The sequence below is a fragment of the Callionymus lyra genome, chromosome 5, assembly GCF_982586985.1.
Source record: "Callionymus lyra chromosome 5, fCalLyr1.hap1.1, whole genome shotgun sequence".
Taxonomy (NCBI): Eukaryota; Metazoa; Chordata; class Actinopteri; order Syngnathiformes; family Callionymidae; genus Callionymus; species Callionymus lyra.
In genome coordinates this window covers 4,869,789-4,894,281 of record NC_141822.1, presented here as the reverse complement: position 1 = coordinate 4,894,281, position 24,493 = coordinate 4,869,789, and the positions used below count along the sequence as shown (strand labels likewise).

At 32.8% G+C, this 24,493-nt stretch overlaps 1 protein-coding gene across 1 annotated transcript in view; it reads right to left on the bottom strand.

Annotated features, from left to right (window-relative positions):
• Positions 1-16,644, bottom strand: part of loxhd1a (lipoxygenase homology PLAT domains 1a) — a 75,946-nt gene extending 59,302 nt beyond the window's left edge. The window contains exons 1-7 of the mRNA XM_087792243.1: positions 16,330-16,644; positions 15,981-16,251; positions 10,588-10,702; positions 5,897-5,977; positions 3,345-3,529; positions 645-743; positions 421-569 (exon numbers count right to left, since the gene is read on the bottom strand). Coding sequence (XP_087648369.1) covers positions 421-569; positions 645-743; positions 3,345-3,529; positions 5,897-5,977; positions 10,588-10,702; positions 15,981-16,251; positions 16,330-16,644 — 1,215 coding nt within the window. The remainder of the gene's footprint in view (positions 1-420; positions 570-644; positions 744-3,344; positions 3,530-5,896; positions 5,978-10,587; positions 10,703-15,980; positions 16,252-16,329) is intronic.
• Between the last annotated feature and the right edge of the window lie 7,849 nt (positions 16,645-24,493).

Genomic DNA, 24,493 nt, shown 5'->3' with positions numbered 1-24,493 from the left:
ATTATTATTTTTTTACAGGGAGCTTAAAATTCTGATTTAAATGATAAAATGTTATTTTGGTGTTTTTAATATGGAAATCATTGAATTAATTTAATTAAACTTTTTTTTAATGTAATGCAAAAAGAAAGTTTGCCATTTTAGATTCTCAGATTCAACCATTTAATCATCGAATGACACTTATATATAATAATATAATATAATTACTAAATATATACCAACATCCTGGTCGAATGAAAAACATCTCAAAACTTTTGTTTGATCCTTCAAGTCACTCAGATTCAAAAACATTTGCAAACAGATGATAATTTTTATCTTTAGCTTCAACTTTTCTCTATTTAAACTTGTACATGTAAAAAAATATATTTCTGATTCAAGATCTAAAAACATTGAGTTAACATCAGATTCAAGCGAAGAACAAACCTTGTCCAGGAACCATCCTGCCGACGAGCCTCTGTTGTTGTGACCGATGGTGATCTTCCTCAGACGTCCCAGATTCGGAGCTTCGACGGTGAACTTGTCCTCGGAGCCTCGTTCGAAGTTGTCCTTGTCGCTGTCCAGGCGTCTTTCTCCTTCTCACCACCAGGCGGCGCACGGTTAGCCAGGGACTGAGACGTTTTTCTTAAAAAACAAGGAGGTTTTCGTACCTGTGTCGCCGTTCTCTCCGAAAATGTTCAGGAAAACGTCGGCGTCGGTTCCGCTTCCTTTCATGTCGGGAGTGAAGACGCTCACGATGTATTTGTTCACTGTGGGAAAGAAAAAGTTCTACTTCATATTAGTGCTCCGCCCTCTAACCGCTTCGCTATTGGTGCCTCGGGGTAAACCAATAGCGAAGCGGTTAGAGGGGGTTAGAGGGCTTTGCACCAATTCCTAGAAACTGAGATTATGAAGATAACTCCAGGTTTCCAGGTCAAATATGGATAACATTGTTTTTAACGTTTTGTTTTTCCATCCGAGCGAGACAAGGTTTTTGCTGCAGGTTTTCGTTGTATCGTGTTACGTCAGAGGTTTACCTGAGGATTAAACTGCTAGAGTTCAGTTATAATCCTGAGCACGACGGTCTGTGGAGCTGCTGAGGGAAGTTTTTCTTCGTGACGGACGATAAATGACTTATGTATTAATAAATGTGTAAATACGTAAAAAAAATGTATAAATAAATGTTTGGATTAATATCAAATATGTCAAAATGTCAAAATAAATAAATGACCTACTGAGCTATTTTACGTATAAATACACATTGTTTATACATTTTGACATTTAAAAATCGCTATTTAAAAATGAATAAATATCTGCATCACGTTAAGATAAAAACAAAAAAAACTATGAAAATGAGAAGCTGGGTATCGATCCAGAGGAGAGTACTCTGAGCCACATGAGCTGGTACTATTACTTCATTAGAGTCGTGGTTTTCAGTCTCATGCTCATGAACAACATGAACAACCTCAAGTTTGTTTTGCTAAGATTTCAATAAAGATTCTCTTCGTGCAGCGACGATGCTTTAGACCAGTTGCTGCAGGAGCTTTTCACCTGTTTAACCAATCAGTGCCTTAGACTGATGTTTGACCCGCCCACTTCATTTACATACGGACAACAAAATGTCAAAATGACAAAATGTATAAATACCTAAATAAATAGAAGACAAAATATCAAAATAAATATCAAAATGTATAAATACCTAAATAAATAGAAGACAAAATATCAAAATAAATATCAAAATGTATAAATACGTAGATAAATAGAAGACAAAATGTATAAATACCTAAATAAATAGAAGACAAAATATCAAAATAAATCTCAAAATGTATAAATACCTAAATAAATAGAAGACAAAATGTATAAATACCTAAATAAATAGAAGACAAAATGTCAAAATGTATAAATACCTAAATAAATAGAAGACAAAATGTATAAATACCTAAATAAATAGAAGACCAAATATCAAAATGTATAAATACCTAAATAAATAGAAGACAAAATGTCAAAATGTCAAAATGACAAAATGTATAAATACCTAAATAAATAGAAGACAAAATGTAAAAATAAATATCAAAATGTATAAATACCTAAATAAATAGAAGACAAAATGTAAAAATAAATATCAAAATGTATAAATACCTAAATAAATAGAAGACAAAATGTAAATTAAATATCAAAATGTATAAATACCTAAATAAATAGAAGACAAAATGTAAAAATAAATATCAAAATGTATAAATACATAAATAAATAGAAGACAAAATATCAAAATAAATATCAAAATGTATAAATACCTAAATAAATAGAAGACAAAATATCAAAATAAATATCAAAATGTATAAATACATAAATAAATAGAAGACAAAATATCAAAATAAATATCAAAATGTATAAATACCTAAATAAATAGAAGACAAAATATCAAAATAAATATCAAAATGTATAAATACATAAATAAATAGAAGACAAAATATCAAAATAAATATCAAAATGTATAAATACCTAAATAAATAGAAGACAAAATATCAAAATAAATATCAAAATGTATAAATACCTAAATAAATAGAAGACAAAATGTAAAAATAAATATCAAAATGTATAAATACCTAAATAAATAGAAGACAAAATGTAAAAATAAATATCAAAATGTATAAATACCTAAATAAATAGAAGACAGAATGTAAAAATAAATATCAAAATGTATAAATACCTAAATAGAAGACAAAATGTAAAAATAAATATCAAAATGTATAAATACCTAAATAAATAGAAGACAAAGTGTAAAAATAAATATCAAAATGTATAAATACCTAAATAAATAGAAGACAAAATGTATAAATACCTAAATAAATAGAAGACAAAATGTATATAAATACCTAAATAAATAGAAGACAAAATGTATATAAATACCTAAATAAATAGAAGACAAAATGTATAAATGTCAAAATAAATGTCAAAATGACAAAATGTATAAATACCTTAATAAATAGAAGACAAAATGCATAAATGTCAAAATAAATGTCAAAATGTACAAATGACAAAATGTGTATATATACGTAAAATAGTTCCATTCTTTGACAAAAAAAATTAAATTAGAAGTCATTTATTTATTTTGACCTTTCGACATATTGATATTTATCCACACATTTATTTCTACATTATTTCTACACAAGTCATTTATCGTCCTTCATTCAAAATCCCCTCCGTGAACTGCTCTGTGTCTGGACTAAGACTTATTTAACCGCCTTGTTCGTCCACAAAGTAAAAACTAACTGAACTCACTGGTCGATTTGATCGAGCGTTTCATCAAAGAACATGATGTATGTTTATGTTTGTGATGGTGAGCGTCAGAGGCTCGTCCTCAAACCTACGTTTAGGGACGTCCATCTGGTTCATGCTGCCCAGCAGGTCGCGCACGAACAGGTTGTCTGCTTCCTCACGACTCAGCCAGTTGTTGCAGGCGAAGTAGAAGCGAAGATGCGGTCGATTCATGTCGGTGACCACGACTCTGTCCAGGAACCAGCTGGCGTTCATCCCCGTGTTGTCGTGTTCGATCCTGCAAACATAGTCAGTGGAAGGTTTAGGGTTTGATTTTGTTGCTGCATTTTTGTTGCATCTGTGGGAACATGATTTCTCTCGGCCGGTTTTATTAAAAATATAATAATTTGTTTGTTTTCCAGGATTAATCTTGGACAATTTTATTAAAAAAATATTTATAATTAGTTCTAAACTACTGTCCATCATGTATGATGACATCATCCTCTGAACAGAGAACAGAGAAGCAGATGGAAGACAAATGCTCCTCCCATGATGCAACACTAATAGACTCAGGGACTCATTCATTCCTCGCGTTATTAAAATATCATTGTCAACCTTTATTTTATTTTTTTTTACTTTTTATGCTCCAACTCTGACATTGAGGTGTTTAAAGTTTTATATTTGTTTTTTAAATGCGTATTACTAATACTACACATATATTCTTGTTACTACACTATCACAACACCAGAGTCAAGTACTGGACAATACTACACATATATACTTGTTACTACACTATCACAACACCAGAGTCAAGTACTGGGCAATACTACACATATATACTTGTTACTACACTATCACAACACCAGAGTAAAGTACTGGACAATACTACACATATATACTTGTTACTACACTATCACAACACCAGAGTCAAGTACTGGACAATGCTACACATATATACTTGTTACTACACTATCACAACACTAGAGTCAAGTACTGGACAATACTACACATATATCCTTGTTACTACACTATCACAACATTAGAGTCAAGTACTGGTCAATACTACACATATATACTTATTACTACACTATCACAACACCAGAGTCAAGTACTGGACAATACTACACATATATCCTTGTTACTACACTATCACAACACTAGAGTCAAGTACTGGACAATACTACACATATATACTTGTTACTACACTATCACAACACTAGAGTCAAGTACTGGACAATACTACACATATATCCTTGTTACTACACTATCACAACACTAGAGTCAAGTACTGGACAATACTACACATATATACTTGTTACTACACTATCACAACACTAGAGTCAAGTACTGGACAATACTACACATATATCCTTGTTACTACACTATCACAACACTAGAGTCAAGTACTGGACAATACTACACATATATACTTGTTACTACACCATCACAACACCAGAGTCAAGTACTGGACAATACTACACATATATACTTGTTACTACACTATCACAACACCAGAGTCAAGTACTGGACAATACTACACATATATACTTGTTACTACACTATAACAACACCAGAGTCAAGTACTGGACAATACTACACATATATACTTGTTACTACACTATAACAACACCAGAGTCAAGAACTCGAAAATACTACACATATATTCTTGTTACTACACTATCACAACACCAGAGTCAAGTACTGGACAATACTACACATATATACTTGTTACTAACTATAACACCAGAGTCAAGTACTGGACAATACTACACATATATACTTGTTACTACACTATCACAACACCAGAGTCAAGTACTGGACAATACTACACATATATACTTGTTACTACACTATAACAACACCAGAGTCAAGTACTGGACAATACTACACATATATACTTGTTACTACACTATCACAACACCAGAGTCAAGTACTGGACAATACTACACATATATACTTGTTACTACACTATCACAACACCAGAGTCAAGTACTCAACAATACTACACATATATACTTGTTACTACACTATCACAACACCAGAGTCAAGTACTGGACAATACTACACATATATACTTGTTACTACACTTTTACAACACCAAAGTCCAGTACTAGACAATACTACACATATATACTTGTTACTACAGTATAACAATACGAAGTCCGTGTATCGTGATATGTATCAACAGATTCTTGCTGGTTCAAAGTAGCAACCGACAACATGTTCGAGACACTGTGCAGTTTGTGCAAAAGTCATCAATATTTTAGGTGTTTTTAAACTGTTGTTGATGTTCATTTGTTGAGTTGAATTGTCTATTTGTTGAATTTTAATTTCAAACAGTATTAAAAATGTGTAAAATGTCTTGAATACATCTTGCTTTAAGCTGCAGTGAATCTGAACTCAAGAGGTTTTAGGAACTAAAGCTGCAAGAGTCAGTGTTTTAAAAACTTAAACCTGATAGTTTGAGTGTAAAACACTTCAGCGTTTCCTGTCTTGGTCTCGTCGAAGAAAAAAACGCTGACAAGATCAACACAAACCCACAAACACAATACACAAGACTTTCAATATTTGCAGCCTCAGCTACAATGAAATTTTACCGGCAATCGTTTTCACTTCTATTTTGAGTTCCTTTCGAAGGAGCCGCAGGATGTTGTCGATGTTTTACCTCAACTTGATCAAAGGCCCGACGTTGTGAGTCTTGATGCGAAACACGTCCGTCTTGTTTTTCTCGAAAGCTGTTCGGCTTCTGCGAGGAAACGACGAGAGAAAGAAAGTTAGATTTTCAAACAGACACGATGGACTGACAGAGATGAAAGGAAGTGTTTTATTTGAGTGTATTTGTTGACGTGCAGTTAGACGTCTGAGCATCTGAGAATATGTTTTAGACGTAAGTGACAGTTAACTGTTTTTACTCCAGCAAAACAAAGTGGTTTGAACAAAGAAATTGTTGTTCAGGTTTTTGCTGTGTTGTTCATACGGCAATATGAAATTAAAGTTTAAATATTGTGAGGAATTGTTTTTAAATTAAATTAGAGTTAAAATATTGTGAGGAAATCTTTTAAAAATTAAATAAAAGTTCAAATATTGTGAGGAATTTTTTTAAACTGAAATGAAATTTTAAATATTGTGAGTTTTTTTTAAAAATGAAATTAAAGTTTAAATATTGTGAGGACGTTTTTAAAGAATACAATTAAAGTAAAAATATTGTGAGGATTTTTTTTTTTTTTTAGGGAAATTAAAGTAAAAATATTGCAATGAAAAATTAAGTTTAAATATTGTGAGTAAATTGAAAAAATAAATGTAATTAAATTAAAAATATTGTGAGGATATTTTTTTTAAATACAATTAAAGTAAAAGTATTGTGAGGAATTTTCTTTTTTAGGGAAATAAAAGTTAAAATATTGCGAGGACATTTAAAAAAAATTAAATTAAAGTTACACTATTGTGAGGAATTGTTTTTAAATGAAATTAGAGTTAAAATATTGTGAGGAAATCTTTTAAAAATTAAATAAAAGTTCAAATATTGTGAGGATTTTTTTTAAATGAAATGAAATTTTAAATATTGAGTTTTTTTTTTAATGAAATTAAAGTTTAAATATTGTGAGGACGTTTTTAAAGAATACAATTAAAGTAAAAATATTGTGAGGATTTAATTTTTTTTTAGGGAAATTAAAGTAAAAATATTGCGATGAAAAATTAAGTTTAAATATTGCGAGTAAATTTAAAAAATAAATTTAATTAAATTAAAAATATTGTGAGGATATTTTTTTTAAATACAATTAAAGTAAAAGTATTGTGAGGAATTTTCTTTTTTAGGGAAATAAAAGTTAAAATATTGCGAGGACATTAAAAAAAATTAAATAAAAGTTAAAATATTGCGAGGACATTTAAAAAAAATTAAATAAAAGTTAAAATATTGCGAGGACATTTAAAAAAAATTAAATTAAAGTTAAAATATTGCGAGGACATTTAAAAAAAATTAAATAAAAGTTAAAATATTGCGAGGACATTAAAAAAAATTAAATTAAAGTTTAAATATTGTGAGGAATTGTTTTTAAATTAAATTAGAGTTAAAATATTGTGAGGAAATCTTTTAAAAATTAAATAAAAGTTCAAATATTGTGAGGAATTTTTTTAAAATGAAATGAAATTTTAAATATTGTGAGTTTTTTTTAAAATGAAATTAAAGTTTAAATATTGTGAGGACGTTTTTAAAGAATACAATTAAAGTAAAAATATTGTGAGGATTTAATTTTTTTTTAGGGAAATTAAAGTAAAAATATTCCGATGAAAAATTAAGTTTAAATATTGCGAGTAAATTGAAAAAATGAATGTAATTAAATTAAAAATATTGTGAGGATGTTTTTTTTAAATACAATTAAAGTAAAAGTATTGTGAGGAATTTTCTTTTTTAGGGAAATTAAAGTTAAAATATTGCGAGGACATTTAAAAAAAATTAAATTAAAGTTAAAATATTGTGAGGACATTTAAAAAAAATTAAATAAAAGTTAAAATATTGCGAGGACATTTAAAAAAATTAAATTAAAGTTAAAATATTGCGAGGACATTTAAAAAAACTAAATTAAAGTTAAAATATTGTGAGGACATTTAAAAAAAAAAAAATTAAAGTTAAAATATTGTGAGGACATTAAAAAAAATTAAATTAAAGTTAAAATATTGCGAGGACATTTAAAATTTTTTAAATAAAAGTTAAAATATTGTGAGGACATTTAAAAAAATTTAAATAAAAGTTAAAATATTGTGAGGACATTTAAAAAAATTTAAATAAAAGTTAAAATATTGCGAGGACATTTAAAAAAAATTAAATTAAAGTTAAAATATTGCGAGGACATTTAAAAAAAATTAAAATAAAAGTTAAAATATTGTGAGGACATTTAAAAAAAATTAAATTAAAGTTAAAATATTGCGAGGACATTTAAAAAAAAATTAAATAAAAGTTAAAATATTGTGAGGACATTTAAAAAAAAATTAAAAAAAAGTTAAAAGGAGGAAATTTAATTTTAATGAAATTAAAGTCAAAATATTGTGAGTAAAAAAAAATCTTGTTCACGTTGTTGTCGTATTGTTCGTGCTCAAAAGTCGAACCGCTAAAAAAAAAACGCCATCAGAGGCTGAGAGGAAATGAGCCTTAAAGAACATGGTGACTGAACTAATCCATAGTGGAGCATCCGAGTGGTCTCTCCGCGGTGGCTTCATCTGAAGCCTCCCTCAACACCCCCCCCCAACATACCCCCCCACGCCGACCGCTGTGAATCAGACACCAGCGTTTCCATTCAAACGAAATCCCTGGCATTGTTTCTGACCCTCATCTCTTCTCTGGCTTCACCATCCAGCCGCACACAAAGGCCCGGCTTGTATAATTAAGGAGCACCGTGTCATGGACGCCGACGGTGTCATGGACCGCCGGCCAAGTCTGAAGCGCTTGTTATTCTTCATCACCCGAGAAAACATCAAACCAAACTCAATGCAGACTTTAAGATTCATGCAACGTTTTTTTTGCACTGAATCGCAAAGAGTTGCATTTATTTTCTGCCTTCGATTATTGTCTTGTTTGCATGAAATCATAATGAAGGCAGAAGCACAGGTGGAGGTGGAGTAAGGTAGAAACCCACTGATGTGTTGAGGAACATGAGGGCTGTTGAGAAGTACATTAACATGGGAGTTTACCATCAGTAGTGTTTAGTGATTTAATTTAACATTTAATACATTTTGCCATGTTTTTTGTTTGTTTTTTTACACATAACGTTTGATAATTAAATTAGGAATAATTCCAAAATAGGTTTTCAAAATCCAACATTTCTTTCAATGAAATTAAAGTTAAAATATTGTAAGGAAATAAAAAAAAGAAAATAAATTAAGGTTAAAATATTGTTTGGAAATTATTCTTTTTTTTTTAATTAAAGTTAAAATATAGCAAAGACATTTTTTTTGAATGAAATTAAAGTTAAAATATTGTAAGTAAATTTAAAATAAATTTAAATAAAGTTAAATTATTGCAAGGATATTTTTTTTTCAATGATATTAAAGTTTAAATATTGTTAGGTAATTAAAAAAAATGAAATTCAAGTAAAAAATTGCGAGGAAGAAATTAAGTAAACATATTGCTGGGAAATAAAAAAATAAAATAAAATAAAGTTAAAATATTGTGAGGAATTTTTCTAAAACTAAATTAAAGTTAAAATATTGCAAAGAAACTTAATTTTCATGAAATGAAGGTAAAAAAATTAAATTATATAAATATTGCCAGGAAAAAAAAATTAATATTGTAAAAATGAAGATCAAACATTTAAAGAAAAAGTTGTAGTGTCATGAAAATAAAGTTCATACAGTACGAGAAAAAAAGTTGTAATATAACAAGAAAAATTGTTTGGACAAAAGTTGCTACAAAGTTTGAAAATATAAATTAACAGAAAAATCGTACTTAAGTGGACTTTGAGATGCAAAAGTTCATATATTATGTGAAGAAAGTTGTAACATTACAAGAATAAAGTTTTAATATTACCAAAATAAATTTAAAACGTTAAGATCAAAAAGTCAAGGAAATAGTTTATAATAAAACAAGATTAAAGTTGTATTATTACAAGGAAAAACCGTTGGTCAGGCACACGAAGTTCCTACATGAACTAGTTTTAAAATAATGTACAAATAAATAAACAAAAATCATACTTAGCATGTGTTTATATTTTAACATGGATTGAAGACATTTTAAAGCTCATTATTTATTATTTAATGTCTTAAGTTATTTAAAGGATTAACACTGAGGTAATGGTGTCAACAGGAACACATGGTTTAAAGTAAGACGAACGCGTCTCTGAAGCTCACGGTCGAGGGTTTCGTACAATGATGTCGGACACGGCGTTCTGCACCGGTGACCCTCGACCTGTCAATCAATGTGTACCTGGACGCACCGAGGCTCGGTTGCTAAGACGAGTGTCACTGGATCGTGTTTTGAAATGACATCGTGGTCTTCCTTCATTGTGGTGTCAATGGAAGAGAAGACCGGCCATGTCACGCGGTTCCTCCTTACTCCAGGTATACTCTGGACAATACTCACCTGTATGACAGAGACGCTACCGTGACGTTGTCGTGTTCGTCGAGCGCCGTTGTGTGTTTATTTCGTTGTGTCACGTCAGTAATTCTCTGTCATACAGCGTCGTATTTAAAAAACTCAACACAAAGTCTTGTCAACATTTTTTAAAAATACCTCTTTTCTGTGCTGGAAGGTCAAACAGAGGAGAGGTTAACAGTTTGTAGCATCAACATGTGGAACATTAAGATGTTTGAAGGTCGTTTTAAATGTTCATGAAGTATTATAATAGTTTTAAAAACACGTACTTGCTCGCCAGGTGAACTTTGGGTGAAACGCCGAACTCTCCGAACAAGGTGACGAACACGTTGGCGTCGGTTCCTGCTCCCTTGACGTCGCCGGTGATGGCCACGACCTCGTACACTGAAGGAACGAAAACACGATCAGACGTAACGTCCGAAAACATCAGGTGTTTAATCAGCTAACAGGGAATTCAATGCAGTGAATCGGACTGAGATGCTTCTCACGTGTCACCGATGTATTTTCTACTGATTAAATTGTTTAACTTCAGTAATGAAGCAGGAGAAAGTTTACTCATCATGTTACACCGAGTATCACATTATGTTGACTTTTGAAATTGTAGATATTGAAGTTTATCAGTAAGTAAATAAGTAAGTAAGTAATATTTATAGAGCGCTTTTCAGACCAGGGTCACAAAACGCTTAAACAATCAAAACAATATTCAATAAAATAAATACTTTAAAGGTCAAGATAACACAGAGACAAACACAAGAGTCGCAGAGAATCAAGGAAAAACTCAAATAAAAGTGTCTTGAGATGTTTCTTGAAGGAGTCAGTAGATCATCAAACACAGATGTTTCTTGAAGGAGTCAGTAGATCATCAAACACAGATGTTTCTTGAAGGAGTCAGTAGATCATCAAACACAGATGTTTCTTGAAGGAGTCAGTAGATCATCAAACACAGATGTTTCTTGAAGGAGTCAGTAGATCATCAAACACAGATGTTTCTTGAAGGAGTCAGTAGATCATCAAACACAGATGTTTCTTGAAGAAGTCAGTAGATCATCAAACACAGATGTTTCTTGAAGGAGTCAGTAGATCATCAAACACAGATGTTTCTTGAAGGAGTCAGTAGATCATCAAACACAGATGTTTCTTGAAGAAGTCAGTAGATCATCAAACACAGATGTTTCTTGAAGGAGTCAGTAGATCATCAAACACAGATGTTTCTTAAAGGAGTCAGTAGATCATCAAACACAGATGTTTCTTAAAGGAGTCAGTAGATCATCAAACACAGATGTTTCTTAAAGGAGTCAGTAGATCATCAAACACAGATGTTTCTTGAAGGAGTCAGTAGATCATCAAACACAGATGTTTCTTGAAGGAGTCAGTAGATCATCAAACACAGATGTTTCTTGAAGGAGTCAGTAGATCATCAAACACAGATGTTTCTTGAATGAGTCAGTAGATCATCAAACACAGATGTTTCTTGAAGGAGTCAGTAGATCATCAAACACAGATGTTTCTTGAAGGAGTCAGTAGATCATCAAACACAGATTTTTCTTGAAGGAGTCAGTAGATCATCAAACACAGATGTTTCTTGAAGGAGTCAGTAGATCATCAAACACAGATGTTTCTTGAAGGAGTCAATAGATAATCAAACACAGATGTTTCTTGAAGGAGTCAGTAGATCATCAAACACAGATGTTTCTTGAAGGAGTCAGTAGATCATCAAACACACATGTTTCTTGAAGGAGTCAGTAGATCATCAAACACAGAGATGTTTCTTGAAGGAGTCAGTAGATCATCAAACACAGATGTTTCTTGAAGGAGTCAGTAGATCATCAAACACAGAGATGTTTCTTGAAGGAGTCAGTAGATCATCAAACACAGATGTTTCTTGAAGGAGTCAGTAGATCATCAAACACAGATGTTTCTTGAAGGAGTCAGTAGATCATCAAACACAGATGTTTCTTGAAGGAGTCAGTAGATCATCAAACACAGAGATGGTTCCAAAGCTTAGGAGCAACAGTCTGGAAGGATTTCTCTCCTCTGGTCCGGAAGTTCAGGAACCATCAGTAGATTCTGATCCACAGACCTCAGAGCCCGAGCTGGGGTGTAAGTCTGGATCAGATCACTGATGGAAGGTCTGACCATGAATAGATCTGAAAGTAAGAACCAGAATTTTAAAATGATCCTGAAAGAAACTGGCAGCCAGTGAAGAGTTTGAAGGGAAATGTGAGTTCTTCTACTAGAGCAGCACAATATTGAGTGGCTGAAGTGAACATTTTAAACTTTCAAAAATAATTTAATTCAATAATTCCTATATTTAAAGGGTACTTTTTTTAATTAATGGAATTTAAAAAAAATGTGAATAACTTCTCCAGAAATCTTATCTTCTTGAGATCTATTTAATCTATTTAAACATCTCAAGGGTTAGAAATAAAATAGCATCTTTAAGTTTTACTATTACAGTTTGATATTGTTATTCCAATAATTCAAAAATAAAGTTTGTAAATTCAATATAAAGATGTAGGTATAATAGTGTCACCAGACAAAACCAAACGAGTACTGAGCTACTTGATCATGTTAACTTCATGGTCACGTGATCCTCTGTGCACCACATGATTGGCTGAACGTTTATCAAGTACCTCCTAGACTTTTGGTTTGTAAATCCAACCATTGAATATGTTGATGGAACTGAACAAGTGCTGCAGCATCTATCAAACCAGTGATGCTTATTCATCTACAACTGTCACAACTTTTAAACCGTATTCTGAACAAAATGATGAAATTGATGTTTTCTTGTTCTCTGCTTCTGCTTATTCAAGGTCGGGTCGTGGGGGCAGCAGCTTCAGCAGGGATGACAACTTTATCTGTATCGATCATCTAGATTTAACAGACTTTTCAAATAATCACTTGATTAACGATAACCTTTCAAATTTAATTCATATTCATTGCCTCTCTTTAGATTCCACTTGCTGAGCTATTCTTCAGGTCAAGTCTACACTCACACTGAAGAGGACAAGGACAGACATCTGCGTAAATCAACTGATAAAACAGATTCTCAGTTGAAGATCAAACTGTGGTGACTTTCCACAACCACCCCGTGGCACGACCATCTTAGAAGTCAAGTGTTTAGAATTGACTAGAAGCATTTACCTGAAGATTCATACTATAAAACATCTGCCACTTCGTTAGAACTTTGCGCTCGAAGACGTCTCTGCAATAGATTTCTGCTTTTCCAAGATCCATGAATCAAGTTGTTTCTCTGACTTCCCCCCTCTTCGTGGGGAGGATTGTGTGGAGGTTAAGGTGCAAACCAGAGGATCAGATACCAATACTCAGCAAAAATGTTACATTAAAGTAATAGTAAAATATATCTATGCCAGAGAACAGATTGGAATCCAGTAGACCCTGGAATCCTACTAGTACAGAATGGAATCCTACTACTGAACTATGATCTGAATATTGGAATTCCAATCTGTCCTAGGATGATTCCAGATTCTACTAGAGGATCCCAATCTCTACTAGTACAGATTGGAATCCTACTACTGTATTGGGATCTGAATATTGTAATTCCAATCTGTACTAGGAGGATTCCAGATTCTACTAGAGGATCCCAATCTCTACTGGTACAGATTGGAATCCTACTACTGTATTGGGATCTGAATATTGTAATTCCAATCTGTACTAGGACAAATGGGAATTCCACCAGGACAATCTCCAATTCTAATAGGAGAAATTCGGTTTACATCAAAATGTTTTGGAAAATAGACTGAATCATGAAGATAACATTTATAGAGTATAACAAGAATTTGTGTTTAAAGTTTTCATGTATCTACTGCCTTGATTCCTCATCATCTTCCCTTCATTGAGTTTCTCACTTGACAACATTAAACATGTGTAACTCTCCATGAATCACATCAACCCCCCAAAACCCTCTAGTTTTAAATCCTCTATACGAGTCTCAAAACAAATGTTCCATGTGTTTCTGTGTTTTTAATTACTTGTTTGATTGAATTTAAAAAAAAACTTGACAACTATTTGTTTGATATGCTTATTGCTGGTCAGTCTGTGTCATTTAAAACAAATGTAAGTCAAACAACTTTCACCAGGTTTAAAGTTTTTCTATTATTTGGTATTATTAATTAATTATTTGTGCGTACAACTTTAATAAATATAAATTTGAACTACTTTACACTGAAGAATGTTGAATGTTCTTATTTGAAACTTTTTATTAAAATGTTTACTCAACTAATTTACTGTTTGTAATTTTACTTCAATTACTTTAAGTACATTTTCTTAATAATACAATGATTAGTAGTAAAGACTCCAGTTTCACAAGAAAAGCACTTTTATATTTACTAAGTATCTGAAGAAAAGACAAAATATCTTATATTGAAGCAAGTTGTCTTTTGTTCATAACATTACAATAATATGATTTTATTGATCAGTGCCACCCTTACTTATGGTGCTAAACCGTGAATTCCCATGATGCATTTCTGCAAGACTGCTTTCCTTATTGACGGTTGATTGGTCGCGAGGGCCACATGCGGCCCTTCGGCTATGTTTTTGCAGACCCCAATGAAAAAGTTCTTCTGATAGCTATTTTTTTTAATCTTGTATTTATATTTATTATTAATTTCAACATATAAAAGCACCATAATCACTTTTGTTTTTGTTCCAGGCCCTTTTCCTTCTTTTCTGTAAGAAAATAATTTTGTTATTAATTGAAGAAATATTCAATATTAATTTGATATATTTTATATATATAATATTTAATAATTATATATTTATTTAATGACGTTTAAATTTAAATATTGTGAGGAAAAAAAGAAATTAAAGTAAAAATATGTGAAAGCATTTAAAAAAAAAAAAATTAAACCTAAAATATTGTGAGGAAATTTGATTTGAATTAAATTAAATTTTAAATATTGCGAGGATTTTTTTTTAATGAAATTAAAGTTAAAATATTGTGAGGAAAATTATTTTGAATAAAATGTTGCGAGGAAATAATGTAAAGAAATTAAAGGAAAAATATTGCGAGGAAAAATAATGTAATATTGTTCAAACATTAAGAGAAAAAGTTGTAGTGTAACGAAAATAAATTGTATTACCAAAATAAATTTCAAATGTTAAAAGTCTAAAAGTCAAGAAAATTGTTTTTAATAAAACAATATTAAAGTTATAATGTTACAAGAAAAAAACGTTGGTCGGACACACAAGTTCCAAATGAACTAATTTAAAAAAAACAGAAAAATAAATGAATAAAAATCGTGCTTGGCATGCGTTTATATTTTAAATAAACATTTTAATGCTCATTCAGCCCATGTTTATATATTTAATGCCTTTAATGTTGTCCATGAAATAAAATGTTACTTATTTAGATTTGTTATAAAGTTATAAAATCTATTTCCAACCTTCTTAGAAAAATGTTTTCTCGTCATTAAGAGTAAACAACTACTAAAAAATACTGCCACGACTGTTCCCAGCATCAAACTCCCCCTCGCTGTGTGTTCCTGGCTCTCTGCCCTCCCCCTTGTCTGGTCCTGGGACCATGACCAGCACCAGGGCCGCTGCCCGGAACCTGTCCTTCTCCTGTTTGCTCCATTCATGGGGAACAAAAAAAATGAGAATCACGGAGCAGGACTCGTGTCCAGCGTCCAGATTCACTGACCTTTCTTCTTGTAGTACTCGTCCTCGTAGCCGTCCGAGCCGGAGTCGCTGCGGTAGTCCAGCAGCTCGTTCTGGTAGATGACGGCGTAGTCCACCTGTTTGTTCTTCGCCTTCTTCCCCTTCTTCTTCTTGTCCTCGTCGCTGTCCGCCTTCTTGGCCTTCTTCTTCTTCTTCTTCTTGGAGTCTTCCTCCTCTTCTTGCTCCTCCACCAACGGCTCCTCGTCCTCGTTCTTTTTCTTCTTCTTCTTCTTGCCATCTTTGGACTTCTTGTCCTTGGAGCCCATCACCTCCTCCTCCTCACCTTCTGTCTTTTTCTTTTTCTTCTTCTCCTCCTTCGCTCCCTCGGTCACTTCCTCTTTGAGTTTCTCCTTCTTGGAACGGGCAGCTGGGTCGTTGTTGTTTTGCTCATTCTCTCCATCGTGAATCACGGCGGCATCTTTATTCCTCTTCTTCTTACTGTCCTTCTCGTTTTCCCCCTTTTTCTCTGAGGTTTCTTCTGGACTTTCTCCGCCCTTGGGTTTCCTCCTTCTCTTCTCCTCTTTTGTGGACTCCTGGAGGGTCACTCCCTTGCTCTTCTCCTTCAACCCCGGCTCAGAATCCTCGACTTCGTCATCGACTTCTTGGGTTTCTTCCGAAGCCGCCGACTTTTTCTGTTTGGCCGGCATCTTTAATTCATCCACTTCCCTCGCCTTCAGTTTCGAAAGTGCTGCCTTGAGTTTCTAACGGTGAAAGACAATTCATTTGACCCCTCGGGTCGCCCGGGAGGATCCGCCTCTGATTCTACCATGAAGGGCCCTCCAGGACGGAGGAGGCCGCGGACACATGCGAAGATGCTTGGCTTCCTCTTATCTGGGCCCGTGACGGTGGTACCGACCCGACTGGTGAAAAATGAGCGTCACCTCCGCGGGTCACGTGAGCGAAGCAGGAGAAAGCCCCGTGAAAAAGGAGCCTTGCAAAAAGAGAACTTATCCTGGCCGCCGCGCCGCTCTCCATTATTCATGGTGTCGGGATCGCTTTACGAGCCGGGGGTGTCTCGCTTTAACCCTGGACTCACACGGACCCAGACACACATAAACGCACACTAAAGTCTCACACGTGGCCGGTGACCTTTTCCAGTCACTGCCCAGCCGACCAGACGTGTCAACGATCCGACGACAGACACAGAAAAGTGGTTTGTTAGAGTTTAGCGACACTTACTTTAACTGGCGTGCCTCAGGGGACTTTCCTTGGTCCCATTGACTTTCATTATTTACCTGTTAATACTATTTAGACACAGCAAGACTCGGAAGCATTTTATCGTATAGTTGTTAATATTTTGTATCTTAAATTCAAGACCCCAATGAAAAAGTTCTTCTGATAGCAATTTTTTTTAATTTTGCATTTATATTGATTATTAATTCAATTTCCCCTCGCGGGACTAATAAAGGTTTTCTGATTCTGATTTTCTGATATACCAGCACCATAACATGTTTTGTTTTGGTTCCAGGCCTTTTTCCTTATTTTCTGTAATTTCCGTAAGTTCATTTGTTTCTTTTTAATGAAATTAAAGTTTAAATATGGCAAGGAATTTTAAAAAAAAGAAAGAAATTAAAGTAAAAATATTGTGAGATCATTATCTTAAATTCAAAATTACTCATGTGTATACAATTTTATTATCTTGGTAATACTGTGGCATTCTACTAAATTTAACTTTAGAACTTTAGTATTCCAGTAGTGATTATAATTACTATCTTTATAACAATTAGAATAATAACAAAGACCCTTACTATCGCTACTCATACTTATGATACCACTACTATTTATATTAACAATAGTTCCTTTAATAAAACTTCTACTACTGATAAAAATATTACTTACAATATTAATTAAAATACCACCTCTGATAATAATTATAACAACAAATAATTAATACTACCACAACTACTAATTACACTAATAATACTATTATTAGTAATACAACTACTACAAAGACTACTGCTACTACTACTTCTAACACTTCTAATAACATCAATACTAATACTTAAAACTAATAATTGTATTAAATTAAACACATCACATCCAAAGTAACTTTTCTAAAGGTGTGATTGTCTAAAAGCCCTTTGTTACATTTATTAGAATAATAACACATATTTAAAAGCGCCTTAAAAAGGTACTGAAAATCACTTCCCAGATACAAAAGAAGAAAATGTAATCACACAATACGTAAAAATTAAAAGTACAATAAAACTATGAAGCCTCACCTTTCTGACATTCTTTTTTATAATTTGTAAATGTTATTCTGTAACGATCTGTTCAAAGTTGAACAGTCATGACTCTTGATCTTATTCAAACAATGTTTTTCACGGTTCTGACACTAGGGGGAGCCAGAAACAATATTTGAAATCTATGTATTGCTGCTTTAATCTCTTGAAACCCTGTTTTCTCTTACATTACATTGTTGCTTTTAGCAATAAGATACTTAAACATTTTGTCGTGATATTTCAACATTACACAATATTTACTGGTTTCAGCAAAATACTTCTGTATGAAATCTGTCAGAAATTTCTGTCAGAAATGTTTAGATTCTTTCCCGACCAAAGCTCAGGTTTCTAGAAGTAAAGCAGTGAGTTTGACACGTGCATCAGGTGAACACAGTCATGATGTCAAGAGAGTGTATTATGATCTTGTCCAATCATCAATATTTATTCTGCTACTGTGACCAGAGGATCATCTGCAGGAGAAATGTAAGATGAACTAAAACATTGAAGGATATTAATTCAGTTCTTATCATCTGTACTCGTTTCAAATATCATGTTTATATATAGTTTATTTTACCAGACAAATGCAGTAAGAAAATGTGCTGTTATTATGATGATTATTATTATTATTATTTACTAGTACTACATAGAGCATGTGGCTTTTTTTTCAGAAAAATACTCTTTGCTCAAGGCTTAATTTTCACAATCATTTATGTACTGAATTATACAATTTTTAACAGTTTTCTTTGTATCAACCTAGTGACAAATTAGTTTGGTGTTTTCAATACAATTTTTTTTTTTTTTTACATTGAATAAATTGTAAATAAATAAAGTCAGATGGTTTTAGCAAACTTTTCAGAATTGTTGTTTTTCATTTAAATAAATAAAAAGTTTTTTCTAAATCCACCTTTATTAGGTATACAAATAAATCCTGCACTGCTAATGTTGTATTCATGTTATAAAAAAATCTGCAATGACGAGTTGTTAAATAACTCAGTTTGATTCATAATTCATGCGGTCTAAGAAACTGTCAGAATCTCGCGGTCGCTCCACAAAAACACTGTAACTACAGACGGGAGTCGACGTAATCCGTCTTCTTCACACCGTTCTCGTCCGATCACTCGCTCCGTCGTGTTCTTCACACGTGGCCGTAAATATTTCAAAGGTCAGTCGGTAAATAGCAGCTAAAGCGTCTGCTCTTAAACTGTTTCGCCGGCGGTTTGTGCGAAGAAACAAGAGTGTCTTTGGAAAACCCAACACTGGCCGCATGTAAAATTCAGCAGCGCGTGAGGTTCAGGTGCAAAATGATCTGTCACTCAATGTTGATGAAGATGTTCTTTGATGGATCAGTGACATCAGAATATTGAAGTGTTGAAATGATTTCAAATGTATCTGCTGTTTTTAAGCATTACATATTTATTTGGATAATTGTATTCGATTCATTTAAATAATTTAACGTGTAGTTTGTTTTTTGTAATTGAACAATAAAAAAAAGAATATTTCTAAAACAAGTTTTTTATTCAAATCATTAAAAAAGAAATGTTATTATTTCTATTTTTTTTTTATTCACTGACAAAATATAGTCACTCAGTAGTGTAATTGTCATTGAGCAGTAACTTGACAGTAAAATGTATAATAATAAGAATACTCTTGTTTTTTGGTGAAATACATTGATAATAATACCTCAACTCACTTTGTACCATTGTTAGCATAACGTTAGCATCCAAACAATCAGCTGTTACAGAGAAATTAGACACAAATATTTTGTATTGTTTCCTCAGTACAGTTGATAGAAAAGCATTCTTCTTGAACCATAAAGATACTCAGTAGTTTAATTTAGTAGTTTTACACTTTGGCTTAGTAGCTACATGCTACGGCTAGCAGATGATTATTAGCCATTAACTAACGCCCTCTGATCCTATAAGATGAATAATCATGAAATTCTTAAAAAAACAAAATAAAGTTTCTACACAGTATATCATTGACTTACCTGTCCACGTAGTTTATATTTCAACCCTTTCCCTTGTCCGTCCAAACAACAAGATACATTAATAAAAATGTCTTCTTTCTTCTGACTAACCCATAGTTGATAAAAAATTAAACGTACATTTATTCATTTTCTTCCGCTTCATCCCTTACCCGGGTCGAGAATGGAGTCTATCCCAGTATCATAGGGCGAGAGGCAGGGGACACCCTGGACAGGACGCCAGTCTGTCGCATGAAACATACATAGTACACAGTAAATAAAATAGAACAGAAAATGTACAGTTTGGCAAATAATTTAAACATTGCAATATTACAATCATGCAATTTTCGTTTAAACTTTTCACAGAGCAAAGAAATGTTCAGTATTTTGTATAATAATGACAATATTCTTCCTTCATGAAATACATTGATAATACCTGAAAACACTTTGTATCGCTGTTAGCATGTTAGCATCTAAACAATGAGCCATTAAAGGAATTATAGACTCAAATACCTTATATTGTTACCCAAGTACACTTGATATAAAACTGTTGCAAACTTTATATTTCATTATTAAAATATTCAGCAGTGGTTTATGCTTTTAGTAGCTTTACACAGTAGCTTAGTGGCTATATGCTACAGCTAGCTGATGATTATTAGCCATTTGTTAACGCCCTCTGCTCCGATATGTCAATAAATGACGATTGTAGAATTACACAAAAAAGAAAAACTCAGGTCAAACCTAAAATGCGTTTCTATACAGTATATTCCTGACATACCTGAGAAGTTGCCGGTTCAATCCCAGCTCCGGACGTTATTGTGTCGTTGTGTCCCTGAGCAAGACACTTTACCCCGATGGCTACCTGATGGTTGAGCTGCGTCGCAGCCTACTGCCATCGGTGTGTAATTGTGTGTGCGTATGGATGAATGTGTAACTTAGTGTAAAAGCGCTTTGGCTGCTGAATAAACATAAAAAAAGCTGTTATTTTCTCAAAGTATCATTTAGTATCAATTTGTTCAGTTCAAGGACAGTGACCTCACACACTATTAAATAAATGAGAGGCTGATGAGATTCAACTTGAGCAGAAAATATTTAACTTACATTAAAGGATCTTAAAATCACAGTTTTCTAAAGAATTAATCAGAACATAAATCCCCAAATCAATGACACTAAAAGAGTTTCTCGATTCACCAAGAAAAAAAACTCTGAAGTAAAAAACTAAGTATATTATTGTTGTTTGGTGAAATTTTGTCATTTGATTCCATCAGGTTAATGTTTTTAAATATAATATGAAAAGCAAAAACATAACATTAAACCCTCAGACCTCCATGTTTGACCAATCACAGCAGAGTGGGTGTGGTTATGGTCAACAACATTTCATCTCCAGAAAAACAGTTTTCAGTGGGCGGAGCTTAAGATCATTTTCTAACGTACCTACGATGTCGTTTTTTTGTTCTGCAAATATTCGTCCTAAGAAGGTTTTTTATCAAAACTGTTAAACACAGAAAAGTTGTGCAATAACTTTGTTACAAGAAGAAAAGTCACAGTACTCCACCTCAGTATTTACGATTGATTAAAAATAAAAAATAAAATCAAAATAATACCAACAGCCTCAATATTATTTTGAGGAAAAACAAAACATTAAAAAAAAGAAACTTCTTGATTATATTTTTACATATTTTTATTCTTACAAAAAGAGTTTATTTTAAAGAATGTATTACCTCAGTTTTTGTTGGACAAGTAAATAGATGATGGTATTTTTTTTAACCTTGATTATTTATACAAGCTGTATTTTTGTGAGAAAAAAAACAATAATTCACACCAAAAATACTCCAGATTTTGCAAAAAAACTCTTATTAGTATTACATTAGCAAGAAAATATTCAATCACCTAAATATCACTATATATATATATATTGTTTTTACTATACTGTATTGTTCTTTTTTAATCATATTTTAATCATAGTTCTTATATATTTAAATTTTTAATAAAGTGTGTTGTAAATAAAATAATTCAAAAGGTATTTCAGAGGCGTTCTGGGTGACAAAATATTAAATACTGGACTGAAAGATCTGTTCCTGGATCATCCACCACATGATGGATAAAACCCTGAGACTTCCCTCAACATCTGCTCTGATGTCATCGTCCGGCGACAGAATCCAACACGACCTTGGTTCTTCCAAACTGACGCCACTTGTCGATTTGCTCGGTGAACACGGAGTAAAACTTCCACCCGTCAGAATAACTCAGATTGAAAAAAAACCTGGGAAAACAGAATCCACTTCTTCGTCCAACGCTGCAGCATCTTCGCACCTTCTACCCCCAACTCTGACGTCATCAGTCCTTCGTTGTTCCTCTTCTTCTTCTTTCTGTCCTTCTCGTTTTCTCCCTTTTTTCTCAGAGGTTTCTTCGCTCCTGGGTTTCCTCCGTCTCTTCTCCTCTTTTGTGGACCCCTGGAGGGTCACTCCCTTGCTCTTCTCCTTCGACCCTCAGAACCTCGACCTCGTCATCGACCTCTTGGGTTTCTTCTGAAGCCGCCGACTTCTTCTGTTTGGTCGGCATCTTTAATTCATCCTTGATATTATTTTGAGGAAAAACAAAACATTAAAAAAAAAGAAACTTCTTGTTTATATTTTTACATATTTTTATTCTTACAAAGTGTTTATTTTAAAGAATATATTACCTCACTTTTTGTTGGACAGGTAAATAGATGATGGTATTTTTTGGAACCTTGATTATTTAAATAAGCTGTATTTTTGTGGAAAAAAAGACCTTTTACCCCCAAACTCTGACGTCATCAGGCCTTCGTTGACTAGTATTTTAGGAAGAGCGACTGCAGGGAACCTGGTTTGGCAGAAGGTAAGTAAGTTAGTAAAGGTTATTTTTAAAGATCTTTCTAGACCAGGGTCACAAAGTGTGATTGGCTACATTTATACTTCCAATAAAAAACAAGTTAAAAGACTTTATGTACAAGGAGAAGTTGAAGTATTAGTGAAGGATGAAAGTCGTTCTTTCTCCAGGTTGTCTTTTTATTTCCAGAAACAGTTACTGTGGGTCATAACTATGGTTAGGTTAGGTTAGGTAGAACCTTACTGATCCCTCAGGAGGTCTCCGTCGGGACATTTTTTTGTTTCAATTAGACACAGCAATACAGCAAAATATGAATAATATAAATAATAATGAATAATAATAAATAATAAATAATATGGTAAACTATATCTTTCGATCCTCAGCATAAACTCTTCTCACAGGCGCTGCCTTCTCATATTTATATTACCTCAGAACCCTAACAAATAATAACAAATAAAACACCTTGTTACGTAGAGAAATACTACAGCTACAACCCCAGGCTGCGCATGCGCACCAAACACGACCCGTTCTATCAAACTAACTTTAAACTTTAGCGAAACCAACTTACATATAAATGTGCAAACACAGTGATTATATAAACACACATTCACTCGATTACAACTTGTATTAACTTAAACTGGGTGACACGCGCGCACAACCTCACCTGTAGCTTTTTGGATACGAACCGCGAACAAAGTGGATGTGACGTCACGCATAAGAAAATACAGTTTCAAAATAAAACGCAACTCATGTTTTAAGTGCGGTTCAATTGACAGGAGAAACCCTTGATAGCTTGACTGCAGTGGGATACGCCAGTGACGTCTGAGGGAAAGATGCCTCGGAGCACTGAGGGGGGCATGATGGCACCTTCGGATTTTACCGGTAATCTTACTGACACTTCCGGTTTTACCGGCAACTTTACCGGCACTTCCGGTGGCATGTCTCCGCCCTTTTGATAGGTTACCGTAAATTCATAATAAAGGTGAAACACTCATACAACAAAATATCAAGACAAATACAATTGTAATAAAACAATAGAATTAATGATAGAATAAATAAAGATTAATACATTGCTAATCTCTGATTGTTTGTCAGCTTAATATTGCTGTATTCCATACAATTTATTATCATAAATAACGGATATAAAACTGAATAACAGTGGAATTGATGAGGATAAAATAAATGAATAAAAAGCGTCAGTCAAATAAAGTTGTTGTTGTGATGTTGTGATGTATAAATTGTCAATAAGTTTTTATTTTATGATAAAAACATTCAAACTTGCCCTTCTTTGAGAAAGTTTGGACAATAATGTAAGTAAGTAAGTAATTAATATATATTTATATAGCGCTTTTCGAGACCAGGGTCACAAAGCGCTTTAACAATCAAAACAATACTCAAAACAGTACATACTTCAAAGATCAAGATAATACTGAGAACAACACAGGAGTTCCAGAAATTCAA